Below are 20,959 nucleotides of genomic sequence, written 5' to 3' on the forward strand. Positions count from 1 at the left end.
GATGATTGAGGCGGTCGATGAATCTGGTCATTTAAACGTTCCCAGCTCTATTGATGTTCTCCTCTGTGCAGAGGTCATCAATATTTTCCCAAACAAACCTCTTTTAGAACCTGGAAGCTTTTTTTTATTTATTTATTTTGTGGCGTCTCATTCCAGGAGCCATATGTTATTTTCTTATGTGTCAGTAACATGAAGACTTGTTGAGGACAGATACAGTGGCCTCGGGGCTTTTTAAACTTTTAACCACATTCCTCACAAAATATCCCAGACTCTACTCGGTGTCAGCGGTGATTGGGTGAATCAATCAGCCAATCGGCATGAGCATTTCACTGGTAAATAACCATGTGCCTATTGGCCCCTCTACAGTGCAGTGCATTCTTTAACTCCTTACAACATATGGACATACCGGTATATTCACGTTGGAGGGGGCTCAGCAGCTCTCCTCTCTCCACATGTGGTAGATGGTGAGTATTTGATATAGTTGGGATCTGCATCACAACCGCATCCAAAGCTGATTCCTAATCTCTGCTGCTAACAATATACATTGCTGGCCAAAAGTATTGGCAACCCTGCAATTCTGTCAGATAATACTCAGTTTCTTCTTGAAAATGCTTGCAATCACAAATTCTTTGGTATTATTATTTTCATTTATTTTGCTTGCAATGAAAAATCACAAAAGAGAATGAAACAAATCAAATCATTGATCATTTCACACAAAACAACAAAAATGGGCCAGACAAAAGTATTGGCACCCTTAAGCCAGCTTTACACGCTGCAATGTATCTTACAATGTGTCGGCGGGGTCACGTCGTGACGCACATCCGGCATTGTAAGGTACATTCCAGTGTGTAACAGCTACGTGCGATTGAACGTTAAAACGTTCATCGCATGCACGTTGTTCATTCCTCATGGATTGAACGTCAGATTGTTCATCGTACACGAGGTAGCACACATCGCAGTGTGTGACACCCCGGGAATGATGAACTGATCTTACCTGCGGCTCCCGGCCGGTAATGCGGAAGGAAGAAGGTGGGCGGGATGTTTACGTCCCGCTCAGCTCCGCCCCTCCGCTTCTATTGGCCGGCTGCCGCGTGACGTCGCTGTGACGCCAAACGTCCCTCCCACTCCAGGAAGTGGACGTTCTCCGCCCAAATCGAGGTCGTATGGAAGGCTAAGTACGTGTGACGGGGGTTAATCGTTTGTGCGGCACATTTCACAAAATTGAACGTGCCACACATACGATGGGGGCGGTTACGATCGCATACGATATCGTATGCAGAATTGTAACATGTAAAGCAGGCTTTAGCCTCATACTTGGTTGCACAACATTTAGCCAAAATAACTGCGAACAACCGCTTCCGGTAACCATCAATGAGTTTCTTACAATGCTCTGCTGGAATTTTAGACCATTCTTCTTTGGAAAACTGCTCTAGGTTCCTGAGATTTGAAGGGTGCCTTCTCCAAACTGCCATTTTGAGATCTCTCCCCAGGTGTTCTATGGGACTCAGGTCTGGACTTATTGCTGGCCACTTTAGTAGTCTCCAGTGCTTTCTATCAAACCATTTTCTAGTGCTTTCTGAAGTGTGCTTTGGGTCATTGTTCTGCTGGAAGACCCATGACCTCTGAGGGAGACCCAGCTTTCTCACACTGGGCCCTACATTATGCTGCAAAATTTGTTGGTTGTCTTCAGACTTCATAATGCCATGCACACAGTCAAGCAGTCCAGTGCCAGAGGCAGCAAAGCAACCCCAAAACATCAGGGAACCTCCGCCATGTTTGACTGTAGGGACAGTGTTCTTTTCTTTGAATGCCTCTTCTTCTTCTTTTTTTTTTTTTTTTTTTTTTTTTTTTCCCTGTAAACTCTGTTGATGGCTTTTCCCAAAAAGCTCTACTTTTGTCTCATCTGACCAGATAACATTCTTCCAAAACGTTTTAGGCTTTCTCAGGTAAGTTTTGGCAAACTCCAGCCTGGCTATGTCTCGGGGTAAGAAGTGGGGTCTTCCTGGCTATCCTACCATACAGTCCCTTTTCATTCAGACGCCGACGGATAGTACGGGTTGACACTGTTGTACCCTTGGACTGCAGGGCAGCTTGAACTTGTTTGGATGTTAGTTGAGGTTCTTTATCCACCATCCGCACAATCTTGCGTTGAAATCTCTCGTCAATATTTCTTTTCCTTCCACATCTAGGGAGGTTAGCCACAGTGCTATGGGCATTAAACTTCTTGATGACACTGCGCACCGTAGACACAGGAACTTTCAAGTCTTTGGAGATGGACTTGTAGGCTTGAGATTGCTCATGCTTCCTCACAATTTGGATTTTCAAGTCCTCAGACAGTTCTTTGGTCTTCTTTCTTTTCTCCATGCTCAATGTGGTGCACACAAGGACACAGGACAGAGGTTGAGTCCACTTTAATCCATGTCAGCTGGCTGCAAGTGTGATTTAGTTATTGCCAACACCTGTTAGGTGCCACAGGTAAGTTACAGTAGCTGTTAATTACACAAATTAGAGAAGCATCACATGATTTTTAACAGTGCCAATACTTTTGTCCACCCCCTTTTTTATGTTTGGTGTGGAATTATATCCAATTTGTCTTTATGACAATTTTTTTTTCTCTTCATTGAAGACAAATTAAATGAAGATAATAATACCACAGAATTTGTGATTGCAATCATTTTCAGGAAGAAACTGAGTATTATCTGACAGAATTGCAGGGGTGCCAATACTTTTGGCCAGCACTGTAGATGCTGCTGTGAATCTCTGAAAGTGGCTTAAAGGGACCTGTCATGCCCCTCATGCCCTCTAGCCCAGCAGCATATTTGTATATGAATTGCTAAATTCCCTGCCTAAGGCTGCTTTCACACTACGTTTTTTTTAATATGCGTCATGAACTTTTTTTGCTGTAAGAGTGGATCCTGCTTTTACAGCAAAAAACGCATGCAAACGCATGTTATTTTGCAGGATCCTGTCACTTTAAGTTTATGGGCGGGCATTGGAGTCATGTGATCGGGAGTCAGTGGAACTGAACGTGATAGACTGGGAGCCGGCTTCTGACAGCTGCGGAGGCTTGTAACCAAGGTAAACATCGGGTAACTTGCTTGGATACCCAATATTTATCTTTTGTTATGAGCGTCTGCAGCTGCTAGGCTCCCTGCACACGTAACCAACGTAAACATCGGGTAACTAAGAGAAGCGCTTTCCTTGGTTACCCAATATTTATCTTGGTTACGAGTGTCCGCAGCTCTCAGGCGGGGGAGAGAGAGGAGAGGGAGGGGAGAGAGAGAGAGAGAGAGAGGAGAGGGAGGGGGAGAGAGGGACTGATCACCCGAGGCTGGTTTCTGGGCATGCTCAGGAGAGCAAGCAGTATCCTGTGATCAGCATGCCAGCGTTCACATGCGATTTCGTGCAGTATAGTCAGGATCCAGCAATTTGCAGTATTTGGACGCAGCTCAAAAACGCTACAAGTAGCGTTTTTGAAAAAAGTTAAAAAACTGCAAGTCGCTGGATCCTCACTATAACGCACGAAAACGCATGTGAACGCATGTTGACGCGAGTCCATTGCAAATGCATTGAAATGAAAACCCATTTGCACTGGATCCGTTTTTGCGTTAAAAAACCGTTCAGGACGCATGTTAAAAAAACATAGTGTGAAAGCAGCCTAACCAACCATTTATGTTATTCACTTAAATCCATGTGTTTTTGTTTTGTTTTTTTTCTTGTGTTTTTTTTTTTTTAATATATTTATAAGCTCTGTTTTTCTTATGCTAATCAGTCCTTTAACTAGCCTGTGGGGTTGCAGGGCATGGGGACATGACCGGTCCCATTTAAATGGAGCCCCTAATGGTGCACACGTGTATTTACTGTGAATCGATCAAACGCCTGGCTGTGCCCTTCTCTAAACCTGGACTATATTCTTCCCAGAAGACTTCAGTTTTCTTGCATTGTGTATAATACAAGCTATTGCAGGCCAAAGTGCCTTTTACAAGAGCTGGGAAAAAAATAGCATTCAGCACCAAGGCTCTCGTAAACATTCTGTCTACCAAAATGCTAGATGTGTTAACCATATGTTTAAACACTATCATAGATTAATAAAAACAAAACCCTTTTATTTGGTAGCTACATTTTCCTAAAAAACAAATAGAAAATGATGAAAGTACTGTATGTGCTCCTGAATGATATCAATGAAAATGTCAGCACAACTCACAAAGAAGCTCTCACCAGCTGCATCCACAGAGCCAGTACAGGGTTTTTTTTTTTTTTTGTTTTTTTTTGTTTTTACATCAGGAATTTTTCAACAAAGCAATCACACTTTACATGAGAATCACATCAGCAGGTCATCTAGGCTATGTTCGCATGTTGCATTTTTTCTTCGTTTTTTTTATGCAAATTAAATGCCTCCTTTTTACAGAAGCAGCGTGTCAATTCTTGCAGTGTTTTTTCAACATTGAAAGTGAAAAAATGCAACACCTTCCGCTTTTTTGGTGAATGAAACTATCTTTATTTAAACATGTACTGTTGGTATATTACACACCAAACGATGCAGTAAAACCGGCTTTTTGGAAACCATGTTTTTTTGTGTTGTTTTTTTTTCTTTACTGCTATGCGAGCAGGTATTAGCTGCAGAAAAAACGCAGCAAAAGCGCAACATGTGAACATAGTCTTACAATAAAATATAGGCCCCCAAAAAATGTCAATTGCAAATTGTCTTGCAAACAAACCTTCATACAGCTATGCCAACTGAAGACTAAGAAAGATATGAAGAATTGCCTGCTCCTTAAGGGGTTAATCTTTTTACTTTTCTGAGATGATATAATATATTCAAGCTTTGGAGTCATTTACTAGATCACTACAGTGTGTCTACTCATTTCCTGTCCACCGCCATTAACTTGAGAACGGCGGCAGCTATAGGCATAGAAGTGGTGTCTAGGTATAGTAAAGTAGCCATGCACCTATAGCGTCACCTGGTGGAAAACCACAGTTTAGCATTTTTATTTCGAAAACGGAACGAGATAGAGAATAAAAGTGAATTGCAAAGTTCTAGGGCATCATCAATTCAATACGAATCGACACCTTGCATACAGAAATGCTATGATTAGACCATGTAAAACTCACAAGGCTGCGGATGTGAAGCGATACCTCATGGAGACCCTCCTACAAGTCATTGGGTATGGTGGCTGCGTGGAGTGACCTCCACGCTCACCTGACCTGACCTCTTTGGACTTCTTTCTGTGAGGTCACCTCAAACAGCAGGTGTATGCGACCCATCCACCAACATTGCAGGACCTACGACGACGTATCACAGATGCTTGTGCAAACGTGTCACCTACCATACTGCACAACGTGCAGCAAGATACAGTATGCTGTCCAGAGTCCAGATGTGCATTGCAGCTGACGGTGGCCACTATGACCATCAAAGTTAAATGAGCGCCATATGCGTGACCAGCATTCAATGTTTGGGGGGGCGGGGGTCATGGGTTTCATATCATAGCATTTCTGTATGCAAGGTGTCAATTCGTATTGACTTGATGATGCCCTGCAACGTTGTAATTCACTTTTTTCTTTATCTTGTTCCGTTTTCAAGATAAAAATGCTTACTCCATTGTTTTCCACCTGGTGGCGCTATATAAGGGGTTTCATTGCGTAGTGCATGGCTACTTTACTATACCTAGACACCACTTCTATTCCTATAGATGCCGCCGTTCTCAAGTTAATGGTTGTAGACAGGTTATGGGTGGACACACTGTACATAGTTATAGTCTATTGAATCATTTCACTTAAAAAAAAAATATCGGCTATATCATCCTGATAAGACCCTATTGTATTTTACACATTTTTTACTATAAGTGTAATGCTGCCATTTTTGCCATTCATATCCCCTTTAGTTTTTATATGCGACACCGAAGTGGCTACTACAATGCAAGTCTATCGTGCCTTGTTCTGGTCCTACTTACACTTACATCATAATGGGTAGCCGCTTCTGTCTCGCACACAGACCCATCTGTTCGTAAGATCAACCCTCCTAAGCCATATATATGGATATATAGGTCCTAGAAAGTGGAATATAAAGACACCTTGATTTCTGCGATCTGATTTTTTTTTTTTTTTTTTTTTTTTATATATTCCAGATAAATCCATGTTTTTCTTAATATTTAACCTTTGTCCGGCTGAATAGGTACAATTGTAACTATTCTGTTTTAAAATTTCAATAAAATTTTTTTTTTCCAAAAGGCGTAGAGGGCTGAAATTTCGTGACATCTCAGCAGTTTTGGTCCAGAATATATTGGCCAAATTTCAATAAAATATCTCCACCCCCTTCCGAGATAAGGGGTCGCTGTTAACGTTGTAAAATTATGCAGCCTGACGAAGGTTAATGAGCTGATAAGATCTATGGGCCGGACACCTCTCCCTGAGAATCTGTCTCCAGAGCTTATATTATATGAAAGGCAGTGTTTCCAGTATGAGACATGTAGATCAGGAGAACAAACTGTCAGTCATTACATGCCTCTGTTGGGACGTCGCTGCCAGTGACCTTTTGATAGGCAGTGGGGAGCCAGCTATCAAACTACAGGCAGCTATAGTCAATCAGCATAATGCCGGCAGTGACGCCCTGTGAACAGAGCAGAAAAGAGTCTGCTCTGTTGATAAGAAAGCGGAGGAATCGCCGGCTTTGCCACCAGAGACCACCCCCGTTCAGAACAGACAAGTAATTGGCAACTACCTGCCTTTTAGTTCTTAGCCCCTTACACAAAAATAACAAAGTCCTGGATGACTGTGAGTGGTTGTCCAGTAATCAGAAAACCCTCTCAGACCCTATATTTGCCCTGCGTGAAATAAAATCACTCGACAGCAGTGCCATTGTCAGCACCATTCCAGCACTGCCGTTCTTGGGTATCACATTACCCTTTCTGCCATTCAGCGTCTGCTTCGCTCTTGTCTCCAACTGATGTAATTGACATCTGAAGGGAGTAGGAGGGCAGCCTCAGATCACGCTTCTGATTTGGCCGACGGAGAGCTGCCAGCTGTGATTGATCTTGGGGATCTCGTGATCCCTGGGAGAGCCAGTGCTGCTACCACTGAAACTGCACTGGAGGTGAGTATGTTATTTTACTGAAAGCGAATCTATGGATTGAGTAGTGAACAGCCCTCTCAGGTCGTTACACCAGGATTCTGGAGTAAAACATCTTAATGCAGGAGTCACAAAACTGTAGATTCTCTTCTGCAAGAGGATCTGCTGGATTATGGTAATGACCCTCCGATCAGAGTGTCCTCGGGGAGCCAGCAGTGTGATCCGATTCTGTCTCTTTGGAGATTGCACGCTTTACGTATGAAAACCACATGAGTGAGCATCGCTGTGCTCGGCCCAGTGCAAGCCACTTGCATGCTCGCACTGGGGGTAACAACTGCATGATCAGATGTATTGTGTACAAATAAAAATGAAACTAATGGAAACCTCACCCACTTGACCCCGGAAGTGATTTGTTTATGGCTGGCTGTAAGTGGGCAGTTGGGGTCTCTACCCAATCAGTGACTTCCATTGGGGTTCAGGTCACGTACGGGTCCAAAACTGAACTTTATCTACAGTCCGGCTGAACTCGCCAACCTGAACGTCAACGGGTTATCTCTAATAATAACGCCCAAAAAACATTTTTGGTTTCTTTTTTTTTTTTTTTTTTTTATGTATTGTTACTACTATAATATTCTGATTCCTAATCTGATCATTCCTTTTGTTTGCTTTTATTGTTATTATTGAACATCTATTGAAACATTTGTCCTCCAGGTTTTTTTTATTATTATTATTAATAATAATAATAATAATAATAATAATATATTATTATTATTATTTTACCTGCTTTATGATCTGATCTAGTAAACACTTTGAAATAGAAAAATGATGAAGCACTGATGGTAATAAATTGAAACACCGAACAAAGTCTGATAAAAATCTGATCCAAAACACTGATGTACAACAGGTCATACTTTTACTTGAAAGAAAAGTCATGAACGGCTGAATGAGGCTGTAACCAGTGAGAAATGGCAGAGAAGGGTCAGTTGTCTTCTTGGTTTTTTTTTTTTTATTTTTGTGCATAAAGATAAAACTCAATTTTATTGTATTTGTGTATTTTAGAGATCAAAACAGAAGTCCTGGATGACTGTAGAAAGGAAGGGGAATGGAAGGTAAGCTGGGGATGTGCTTTTTTTTTTTTTTTTTTTTCCTAAACTTGTTTTAAGGGCATAAAAATTACATGAACATAAAATGTAACCTTTATGCAAAAGTTGTACCTAAGGAGTCTACCTCTTTTAGACAAAGGTCTCTTTATTCTGTATATGCAAATATAAAACAGTAGCAATAATAGATGGAGAATTTGTGGGACGCTTGGGGAGGAAAATGGTAACTGGATATTATGTGATAGTGTCAATATTATCTGCGAGATTCCAGAGCCCAAGTTTGTAATACAGTACATGGAGAAAGATGAGTCGCCCCCCACCCATACATGCGTTACTGTATAATAGAGCCCCTTTTGCCATGTGCAGTAGTTGCTATTGTGAGGCCCTATTTCTAATCATGGGTCTGTCTGAGACTAAGTGCACATGGTGTTTGTGCAGTTTGTCATAAGTACACTGCAAGTGCATTTCTGTCATATATTTTTAAAGGTCTCCTAGGTTTTCATTTGCCAATGAAGGCCAACAATGTATATTTTTGGCCTCTGATAGGCGTCAGCATACCATTTATTTAAATACATAGCATAGAGCTACAGACTTGACTTTCTTATATATTGTCAGTATACTGGGCAAACTTTTGTTTTTACAGTGGCTTTTTATGGTGGTTGGATGCACAGACATCCATCCAGACTGTGGCCATCATCAGCCATATGAGCCAAATAGTGGCCCCCAAACCTAACACTAGCAGGTCATAGTGTTGTGCTTTCTGGAGTCCCAGGAACAATGTATAATCTGTGGATTAACTAATTGGTCAGCAATTGAAATCAAAGGCATACATAATAATAATAATAATAATTAATTTATTCATTTATACAGCACTATTAATTCCACAGCGCTTTACATACATCAGCAATACTGTCCCCATTGGGGCTCACAATCTAAATTTCCTATCAGTATGTCTTTGGAGTGTGGGAGGAAACCGGAGAACCCAGAGGAAACCCAGGCAAACACGGGGAGAACATACAAACTCCTTGCAGATAGTGTCCTTGGTGGGATTTGAACCAAGGACCCCAGCTCTGCAAGACTGCAATGCCAACCACTGAGCCACCGTGCTGCCCTATGGATGCTATTAGCCTGATGTAATCTTATGGGTGTGGTGGGATGATATTGAACAGGAGGAATCTCCACGTGGTGACAGACTCTCCCATACTCTCGCTCTATATTGTATTTATGAACTACCCCGTATTTTTCGGACTATAAGACGCACCCCCCCTCCAAATGTTGGGGGAAAGTGGGGGGTGCGTCTTATAGTCTGAATGTAGGGCATGGCTGCGGGGAGTGAGGTTGCTGCGGTGGAGCGGGTCATCGGCGGCACGAGCAGGCTGTAGCAGCGCCTGCCGTGACCACGTGGGCCCGCTCATTTCATATGCACGCCTATCATCTATCAGTGCTGAAGCTAGCGCTGACAGGTGGGCAGGGGATGCACGCATAATTGGCGGCCGGCACGCTTGATCACCCCTGGCAACTACAGCCTGGAGTGATCATGTGTGGCTATATTCATAGCGTGGGGTGCAGTGAATCAGTATACTCACCATTCCCTGCAGTATTGCAATGTCCTCTTGTCTGCCGGCCCGCTGAGCTGTGTAGAGAGCGGTGAGCAAAGGAATGACGTCATCGCTGTCCGTACCGCTAGTCTCCACACACATCAGCAGGCAGGAGGACATTGCGATGCTGCAGGGTACCGTGACTGCTCTACACAGGTCAGCAGCACTGCTGCTGCAACAGACAAGAAGACAAGTGATGCTGCTGGAGTGAGGAAAGGTGAGTATAAACGTTTATTGTTTGTGTGCCACAGGATGCAGGCCATATAGCAGGATGGGGGTATTTAGCAGGATGGGGGTATATAGCAGGATGGGGTATTTTAGTAGAGAATTTGGGGACATTACCCCTATAACAGTGTCAGCAGCAGATCTTCGCCCCATAAGTGTATCATGATCACACTTGTTCCATAAAATTTTATTTTCCTATTTTCCCCCTCTAAAACCAGGGTGCGTCTTATAGTCCTAAAATCCGGTACTTAAAGGGAATCTGTCACCAGGTTTTTGTTACCTCATCTGAGAGCCGCTTTATTGTAGAGACACGGATTCCAGAGATGGCACTTCTGAGCTATTTACTGTCCTATTTATAAAATCACTGTTTTCTCTGCTACAAATCTAGCAGTTATACAGAGCTCATGAATATGCTGGACTACCTGCAGCACGCCAAGTAGTCCTCTAATGATAATCATCTGCTGATTATACAGTGATTTTATCAAAACTACACTAAGCAGCCCATTATGTGAAACACTGCTGGAATCAGGGTCTCCGTCTCTACATTATGCTGCTCTCAGATTAGGTGGCGAAAACCTGGTGACAGATTCCCTTTAACAGCTCCTTTGATCACTGATAGCTGATCATTAGGACTATTGTTGAAAATAAATCGGTTTTACAATTAAAGGGAATCTGTAAGCAGTTTTTGTAATGAAATCTGAGCACAGCATAATGTAGGGCAGGGAGCCTTATTCCAGCCTTGTCACTTTGATGCATGGTTCAATTTTGATAACCTCTCAGCATTCTTTGCTGTAGATATAGCAGTACTATGAATGCGGAGCTCTGTATAACTCCACCCACATCACTGATTGGCAGCTTGCTGACAGTGTAGACAGAAAGCTGCCAATCAGTGATGGTCACAAGCTTACACAGATTAGCTGTACTGCCTTGCACTTGACAAGTACTGTAGTGACAGACTGCTGCTGAAAAAAACACTACATCACACAACCTAATAAGTGACACATCACTGGAATAAAGACCGCTGCTCCTACATTATATTGTTCTCAGATTAAATAAGCCAAAACATGTTGACATTTTCCTCTTTTAAGGGGATATTCATATTTGTTTTGTGGAAATCAAAGTATTGTTGGGTATAATGGTCCTTTTTTGAGAGTAATTCTGCTGCATACGGCAGTAAACGTTCTTAAGATCAGGCAGAATCTATGATGGCCTCTACCAGCGGATGTGATCATGTGAGGGTAGGCCTGCTGGGCAATAGGCCATTTGTCCAGATGTAATAAGATTATCTGTGTGTGTGTAAATAATCAAAGCATAGATGTCGTTGTGTAATTATCTGTATGACAATCGCATAGACGCCATTATAACTTTAAGATGTGTGATCAGGAATGTGTTAACTAAATAATCAAGCCAAAATGAACAAAGAGGTATTTAGAATATACTGAAAGAATCTGTAATCAGTTCTCACCATGTGAGATATGGGATGTGAGATGTGGGAGGTTGACTCCTCATTCTTGCTCAGCAATGTGTTATCAAAGAAGTATTCAGTAGCTGGTTTAAGCTGGTATTAGGAAGCCAGAAACAGGCTAATGACTTACTTAATGTATGTAAAGCGCTGTGGAATTAATAGCGCTATATAAATGAATAAAATTATTATTATTATTACTATATGAACATTGCTGGTTATCTTTGATCAATCAGGGACAATGTTGAAGTGAATAACTGTGTGTATTTTATAATATACGGATCAGAAGACCATTGAGGTTCTCCTGAATAGAGACACGTCTCTGTGTGGTTATTGTTCCTCATACATACATCTGCGCAGATCGATTTGAACTCCGTCTCTGTGACCCTGAAAAATCCAATTTGCGGTTTTTCCTAAATTCCCAACCTTGACAATCAGAGCCAGATACAAGTGTAGAAGGTGCAAAGACTTTGTACTGTATATACCAGTGATGGAGAACCTATGGCACGCGTGCCACCAGGGGAACGGAGAGCCCATTCTGCTGGCACGCGTGCTGTCGCCTGATCCTGCCGCTTTGATCTGCTGGTGCGGTGGCGCCGGCAGATCAAAGCTGTGTTGGAGCGGAGGAGACATTTCTCCTCGCTCTGACACTCCTCCTCTCCCAGGCCGCAGGTCTGTTGCCTAGGTGATATATATATGTGTGTGCGGCTGTGCCAAGGTGGGTATGAGGGGGCCAGTGCCAGCATGGGGGATAACATACATGCCAGCATGGGGGGGGGGAACACACATGCCAGCATGGGGGGGGGGAACACACATGCCAGTATGGGGGGGGGGGGACACACATGGCAGTATGGGGGGGGGGGGAACACACATGGCAGCATGGGGGGGGGGGGGAACACACATGGCAGCATGGGGGGGGGGGAACACACATGGCAGCATGGGGGGGGGAACACACATGGCAGCATGGGGGGGGGGGGAACACACATGGCAGCATGGGGGGGGGGAACACACATGGCAGCATGGGGGGGGGGGGACACACATGGCAGCATGGGGGGGGGACACACATGGCAGCATGGGGGGGGGGGGAACACACATGGCAGCATGGGGGGGGGGGGAACACACATGGCAGCATGGGGGGGGGGGAACACACATGGCAGCATGGGGGGGGGGGGAACACACATGGCAGCATGGGGGGGGGGGGAACACACATGGCAGCATGGGGGGGGGGGAACACACATGGCAGCATGGGGGGGGGGACACACATGGCAGCATGGGGGGGGGAACACACATGGCAGCATGGGGGGGGGAACACACATGGCAGCATGGGGGGGGGAACACACATGGCAGCATGGGGGGGGGAACACACATGGCAGCATGGGGGGGGGGAACACACATGGCAGCATGGGGGGGGGGGAACACACATGGCAGCATGGGGGGGGGGAACACACATGGCAGCATGGGGGGGGGGGAACACACATGGCAGCATGGGGGGGGGGGGGGCACACATGGCAGCATGGGGGGGGGGGGGGCACACATGGCAGCATGGGGGGGGGGGGGAACACACATGGCAGCATGGGGGGGGGGGGAACACACATGGCAGCATGGGGGGGGGGACACACATGGCAGCATGGGGGGGGGGGGACACACATGGCAGCATGGGGGGGGGAAACATGCATGCCAGGGGGGGGGGGGGGACATGCATGCTAGCATGGGGAAAACATGCATCATGCATGCCTGGATGGAGAAAACATGCCACGATAGGGTACATTTACCAGGAAGGTGAATATTTACCAGGATGGGTAACATTTACCAGGAAGGGGAACAAGCCAGGAAGGTGGACATTTACCAGGAATGGGGTACATGCTAGGAAGGGGGACATTTACCTGGATGGGGGTACATTAACCAGGATTGGGAACATTTACCAGGAAGGTGGACATTTACCAGGATGGGGGTACATGCTAGGAAGGGGGACATTTAACTGGATGGGGTACATTAACCAGGATTGGGAACATTTACCAGGATGGAGGACATTTACCAGGAATGGGGTACATGCCGGGATGGGGGAACATTTACAAGGATGGGCAATATGTCAGGATGGGGTACATTTGCCAGCATGGGGGAACATGCCAGAATGGGGTACATTTACCAGGTTGAGGTACATTTACCAGGATGGGGCCATGATGGGGACAAATATACCAGAATGTAGGAAATACAGTTAGGTCCAGAAATATTTGGACAGTGACACAAGTTTTGTTATTTTAGCTGTTTACAAAAACATGTTCAGAAATACAATTATATATATAATATGGGCTGAAAGTGCACACTCCCAGCTGCAATATGAGAGTTTTCACATCCAAATCGGAGAAAGGGTTTAGGAATCATAGCTCTGTAATGCATAGCCTCCTCTTTTTAAAGGGACCAAAAATAATTGGACAAGGGACTCTAAGGGCTGCAATTAACTCTGAAGGTGTCTCCCTCGTTAACCTGTAATCAATGAAGTAGTTAAAAGGTCTGGGGTTGATTACAGGTGTATGGTTTTGCATTTGGAAGCTGTTGCTGTGACCAGACAACATGCGGTCTAAGGAACTCTCAATTGAGGTGAAGCAGAACATCCTGAGGCTGAAAAAAAAGAACAAATCCATCAGAGAGATAGCAGACATGCTTGGAGTAGCAAAATAAACAGTCGGGTACATTCTGAGAAAAAAGGAATTGATTGGTGAACTTGGGAACTCAAAAAGGCCTGGGCGTCCACGGATGACAACAGTGGTGGATGATTGCCGCATACTTTCTTTGATGAAGAAGAACCTGTTCACAACATCAACTGAAGTCCAGAACACTCTCAGTGAAGTAGGTGTATCTGTCTCTAAGTCAACAGTAAAGAGAAGACTCCATGAAAGTAAATACAAAGGGTTCACATCTAGATGCAAACCATTCATCAATTCCAAAAATAGACAGGCCAGAGTTAAATTTGCTGAAAAACACCTCATGAAGCCAGCTCAGTTCTGGAAAAGTATTCTATGGACAGATGAGACAAAGATCAACCTGTACCAGAATGATGGGAAGAAAAAAGTTTGGAGAAGAAAGGGAACGGCACATGATCCAAGGCACACCACATCCTCTGTAAAACATGGTGGAGGCAACGTGATGGCATGGGCATGCATGGTTTTCAATGGCACTGGGTCACTTGTGTTTATTGATGACATAACAGCAGACAAGAGTAGCCGGATGAATTCTGAAGTGTACCGGAATATACGTTCAGCCCAGATTCAGCCAAATGCCGCAAAGTTGATCGGACGGCGCTTCATAGTACAGATGGACAATGACCCCAAGCATACAGCCAAAGCTACCCAGGAGTTCATGAGTGCAAAAAAGTGGAACATTCTGCAATGGCCAAGTCAATCACCAGATCTTAACCCAAATGAGCATGCATTTCACCTGCTCAAATCCAGACTTAAGACGGAAAGACCCACAAACAAGCAAGACCTGAAGGCTGCGGCTGTAAAGGCCTGGCAAAGCATTAAGAAGGAGGAAACCCAGCGTTTGGTGATGTCCATGGGTTCCAGACTTAAGGCAGTGATTGCCTCCAAAGGATTCGCAACAAAATATTGAAAATAAAAATATTTTGTTTGGGTTTGGTTTATTTGTCCAATTACTTTTGACCTCCTAAAATGTGGAGTGTTTGTAAAGAAATGTGTACAATTCCTACAATTTCTATCAGATATTTTTGTTCAAACCTTCAAATTAAACGTTACAATCTGCACTTGAATTCTGTTGTAGAGGTTTCATTTCAAATCCAATGTGGTGGCATGCAGAGCCCAACTCGCGAAAATTGTGTCACTGTCCAAATATTTCTGGACCTAACTGTATATATCAGGATGGGGGACATGTTTACCAAGAAGTGGCCCAGGAAGGGGGACATAACTACACAATGAAAGGGGAGGGGAGCAACCCGTACATCTTTATGGGATTTCAAGATGTTCAGACTTTTTGAAATGTAGATGTGGATTACAGGGTGAAATCTGATTGCATTCCATGCTAAAATCTGTCTAATATGCTGCAAATCTGTTTAATATGCTGCAATTGTTTCCAACTGCTGTGTCTGGAAAGGGCAGGGGCTCAGCTTCAATGTGTGGTAAGCATGAGCGTGATGCCCGCTGCTGAAGAAAAGACTGCAAAGGTAAGGTTACAATCAATTATTTACATGATAGCATTGGTTGGCACTTCGGAAAGAAAATTGGGTTTAGGGCTACAGTTTGGGCACTCGGCCTGTAAAAGGTTCGCCATGACTGGTATATACTGTTACATTTGAGAGCAGCTTAATGGAGCCTATTGTATATACTCACGAGTACTGAAATTGATATGTGCATGTTCTTCTCACATCCGATGCCTTCTCACTCCTGTGTAAAGCCCAAGGCACAGGTTTACATTACAATGTTTCTTGTGCGCTCTTTAACACTGTAATATAAAAACACAGGTTTAAGAGTCTTTTCTTTTTAATCATCTTGATGGCCCAAATGGCTTATTAGTATCAATTTTTAATCAAATTGTTAAATTTACTGAATATTGTGCTTTCATTTCAGATTTTACTTCTAGATAGGTTTACAACCAAGCTGCTTACTGCATGTTGTAGAATGACAGATCTGCTCCAGGAGGGCATCACAGGTAACATCAGAAACATACATGACAAATATTCGAGTATTGCTTTATTTTTAGAATTATTAAAAATATGCTACAATGTATGACCTTAGATTGCACAGTCAGTAGTTTCTTACTAAACCTAGTTTCTCACACTCCTCTTCTTTCTGTTTATAAATTATAGAAATCTATTAGCTCTTGAATCTGATATCCACAATGCCTTTTGGTTTGGCATCCCCAAAAACAGTCCGAATGTCTTTTAAAGGATATTCCTGAGCATGAGACTAACTTCTACTCTTGTTGCCCATCCGTAATAATAGATAAGTTATTGTTTTGAATAAAGTCTTTTCATGAAACATTGAAAAAACCTGTCCCTGGTTGGCGGGCCGGCTCTGAGGAGGGGAGGGCCAGCACTGCAGATTTATCTCCCTCTCTCCTCTGTTGCCGGCTACTGCCATTCTCACCTGGCACTCGCATTACACCGGTGTAATGCGAGTGCAGTGCGATTTTTCTCTCGCCCCATAGGCTTGAATGGGTGCGAGAGAAAGAGGGATCGCATTGCACCCGCAGTATGCTGAGACTATTTTCTCGGTCTGATTAGGGCTGAGAAAATAATTGCTCATGGGTGCTGACACATAGGCTAATATTGGTCCGAGTGGAATGCGATGTTTTATTGCGCTTTACTCGCTCCAATTTTCACGCCGTGTGTCTTAGGCCTTAAACTGCATGTATTAAATCCGAGCTCAACAAATGTTTTTTCATTTCCTCTAGTTGTGGAAGACATCTATAAGGTTAGACAACCGGTGGAAGATTTAAAAGCAATATACTTCATATCACCAAATGAAAAGGTTAGTAGTTGTTCATCTGGTAAATGTTCTGGCATTGAGTTTGCCTTCATGTGACTGTTTATCAGGTAACTTGCGTGGCTTAAATGTGTTCTCCCCTGTATACCTGCTTGATTGGCGCGTCCCAGTGTGTACAGCATTTGAGCTTTCCATAGTGATCCCAACATATACGTTTAATTGATATACAGTGACCTATGTTAGTCATAGGCTCGCACTAAAAATGTATACCACTTGGTACATGTTTTAGCAGTGACAAGACGTGCCATCACATGCCGTCCCAACTGAGCCTCAAAGGTTATATTTTTGGGGGCTGTGTCAAGTAAATGGAGCCCCATGGATATGTGTCATTTATTCAGTGGCCCTTCCCTTGGGTATAGTTTGAATATATGACTGGGTGCAGTTTTTACACAGTGGAATAGGAGATGAGGTGTATCTGATAACTGCTACTGATGACAGATGAGTGCACCCGTTGAGGTTCAGTTTGGCGGTTTCAGTTAGACTTTAGATAAGTTCTATTCTGGACCCGAACCTCTTTGGCAGTCACTGATTGGGCAGTTCAGGTCTCCGCCCGATACAAATACAGCTTTTATTCATACACTGCCTTTCTCTGGCTTTTTTCAGTCTGTAGACTGCATCGTGACGGACTTAAAGTCCAAATCTTCTTGCAAGTATAAGTCTGCCTACATCTACTTCAGTGATGGTGAGTATAGAAGGCAACCGTTTACTAATAGATTAAATGGACTTTTTCCTGTTTGCTGCAGATTTTAAGTTATTTGACTTCTAATATATATGTTCTGTATCATCCTGTACTCTATTCTTCATGTCCTCTCCTTGAAGTCATTCAATAGGAACCCTAATGGCTTACTTTCAGTGAATTAACCCTTTCCTAACATGCCATAGTTGTTTGGGATGTACTCGCTAACGTGTTGCGCACGTCGTGGTGATTAGGCAGGTACTGGAGCTGGCCTTACTGACACTACCCCACAATGGTTCCAATGAAAATGTGAGCTCTTCTCATGTAACAGAAAAACCCATGCCCCATAAATGACCATGGGGGGAAAAAATAGTCATTGCTCTCCAATATAATTATGGTAATTCCAAATTGATATCTATTTTTATGTTTTACTACTTTCGTAGTTGCCTTGTGTGTAGTTTCACTGGAATGAATGGGTCAAGGCTTTGGTCGACTTCGGGCCACGTTTAGAGCCTATAAAAATGATGAAGCTAACAAATGAAAATTACATCTATATGCACAATTTTATCATTTTGTTTACTATATATCAGGCATCTAGATGCTATTTTTTTGGTTAGTTTGGTAATTATTTTACATTTTTGTGTACCGTATTTTTCGGACTATAAGACGCACCAGACCATAAGACGCACCCTGGTTTTAGAGGAGGAAAATAAAATTAGAAGCAAAAAATGTGGTCATGACACACTGTTATGGGGCAAGGATCTGCTGCTGACACTGTTATGGGGGTAATGTCCCCAAATTCTCTCCTAAGGTACCCCATCCTGGTAATGATTCTCCTGCCTTGTATATGATCCCCATTCTTATATATATGTCCACCATCCTGATATGTGCCCACATCTAGGTACCGAATATGCCCACATCCTGATATGTGCCCCCATCCTGCTATATACCCGAATGCTGGTATATGACCCGCATCATGTGGCACACAAAAAAATAAACGTTTATAGTCACCTATCCTCACTTCATGCAGCATCTCTCGTCTTCCTGTCTTTGCCAGGAGCACCGTTGACCTGTGTGGAGCTGTGTGCACCGCTCTGCACACACATCAGCGGGCAGGTAGACAGGAGGACATCGCGATTGTGCAGGGATTGGTGGCCAGTGAGTAAACTTATTCGCTTCCCTCGCGCTGATGATGATGCGCGGGGGGTAGTGAATATAGCCAGGGATGATCACGCGGGCCGGCTGTTTAGTCTGCGCGCACCGCCCGCCCGTCATCCCACCCACCTATCAGCGCCGGCTTCAGAGCTGAGATATGATCGACGGGAGGATGCAGTGCATATGAAAACAGGCTAATGAGCGGGCCCACGTGGTCACGGAAGGCGCTGCTACAGCCTGCTTTTTCTGCTGATGACCGACTCCACCGCAGCACCCTCATTCCCCGCAGCCCTACATTCTGACTATAAGATGCACCCCCCACTTTCCCCCAACATTTGGGGGGAAAAAAGTGCATCTTATAGTCCCAAAAATACGGTTTTATTAGCAAGGTCCAAAGTGGACCCAAACCTTGACCCATTTAGTTCTGTGGAACTACACAGGCTTATCTACTAACAATGCCTACTCATTCTTTCTCTTTTGGAGTGACTTGGTTTCTTCTCGTACTTCATGGGATTTTACCCTGCCAGAGACCAACCAGTTTTCAAACCACGAGTGTCAACTATATTCTATTACAAGCTACCGCACAGTGAACACCTTATTTTGTTTTTACAATGCTTTTGATGGTGTGTTGTTGGTTTTTTTTTTTTGTTTTTTTTTTTTGCTTCTCCCACCCTAAAAAAAAATCTGCTAAGGTTTTGATTCCCCAAGATGGAGTCAATAAAACAAATCTAGGCCCACAAAAAGAAGCCTTATACAACTGTGTTAATTGTACTGTTATGGTTTTCAGAACATAGTGATGTAATGGCCCAAAAGCATGGTCGAAGAGGCGATCTGTCAGTGTCATACTCACAGGTATAATGCATTGACATGCTTGTACATAGCAATGCATTACATCAGACTAATAAAAGTTAATGTCCCATAGGGGTCTAAGTAAAAAAAAAAAAAAAAAAAGAAATCCAAAATAACAAAATGAAAAAGGTATACCAACAGAAAACGTTTATTAAAAAATAAAAAGTACACGTTTGGTAATGCCACATTCAGAATGACCCGATCTATATATCTGTCACACTAGTTAAGTCCCTACGGTAAAAAAATCGTACAAAAGTTAGCATGTAAAAACGCGAGATTATGGGCGGCTACTTGGATGACGCTAGTGATGACATTGTCATCACAAGCGTCATCCAAGTACCCGCCCATAATCTCGTGCCTGCGCAATAAGATCACCGTCGCTCGCTATTTGAACAGTGCTCAGTCCCGCGATAGTGCCACTGGGCATGCGCGAGACTTCAGGAGCACGGAGTAACATGAGGGCGGCGGCCTCATCTATTTCAATCAACACTGGGGGACTGTGAACAGCGGCAGGAGGGGGAATAACGGACGCAATATAGCCCACCCCCGTGGCCAGCAAAGCTCATTAGCATACCAAAAGGTAAGATTTTATAAAGTGTTTATTTAGGTCTTAAAGGGGGGCAGTAGCAAGATGAACCTTTCTAGAATGCAGCCCATGAGCTGCAGAAGGGGATTCTTTTAGTTTCATAGCGAAAATTCTTGTGGTTCCCTTTTTAAAAGCCGAATATCATCTAACAGAAGCCCCAAAGAATCCACAATATCTCTGCTGCCTCAATAGTGAATGGATGCGATGGGGGTTTCATCTGAATCATGTATTTTGTAGTTTTTAGATCGACTGTCCCAATGTAAGTGCTCAGTGTAGAACACAGGATAAATGTGAACTGATCCTAAATGTTCTATACCCCAAAAAATGCCAACAGTAAAAGCTTCTACTTAACCCACAGAAAAAAACAAAAACAATCCCCACTCAGTTTGATGATCTGTTAACAGAAATCTAGTGGGTTTCCACACTATTGGTAGCACAAAAGCTCTGGAAAAGCACTATGGCTCCCCGGCCCCCCAAAAGAAATACCGTGAAATCTGTGCTCCCAAATCCAAATGCCCCCCTCCATTCTGAACTCCATATTATGCCTAAACTGCAATTAGTGTCCACATTTTTGGCATTACTGTAGTGGGGAAAGCCTGCTTAATTTGCAGGATGCAGGTCTCTAGCAGCTCATGCTGAGCATATTGTTTGGGCACTACAATGTACGGGTAATACAATGGCAGATTTCCATTTTCACTCAGCAACATTTAGGCTATGTGTCCACGATGCGTTTTCACCTGCTTT

General features: G+C 43.6%; 1 protein-coding gene across 1 annotated transcript in view; it reads left to right on the plus strand.

The window, feature by feature from the left end:
• The window catches only part of STXBP3 (syntaxin binding protein 3), a 164,312-nt gene that overhangs the window by 13,833 nt on the left and 129,520 nt on the right, over positions 1–20,959 (plus strand). Inside the window, exons 2-5 of the mRNA XM_075320950.1 lie at positions 8,126–8,175; positions 16,032–16,113; positions 16,858–16,934; positions 17,553–17,631. Coding sequence (XP_075177065.1) covers positions 8,126–8,175; positions 16,032–16,113; positions 16,858–16,934; positions 17,553–17,631 — 288 coding nt within the window. The remainder of the gene's footprint in view (positions 1–8,125; positions 8,176–16,031; positions 16,114–16,857; positions 16,935–17,552; positions 17,632–20,959) is intronic.

Source organism: Anomaloglossus baeobatrachus, chromosome 8, assembly GCF_048569485.1.
Source record: "Anomaloglossus baeobatrachus isolate aAnoBae1 chromosome 8, aAnoBae1.hap1, whole genome shotgun sequence".
In the NCBI taxonomy this organism is placed as follows: Eukaryota; Metazoa; Chordata; class Amphibia; order Anura; family Aromobatidae; genus Anomaloglossus; species Anomaloglossus baeobatrachus.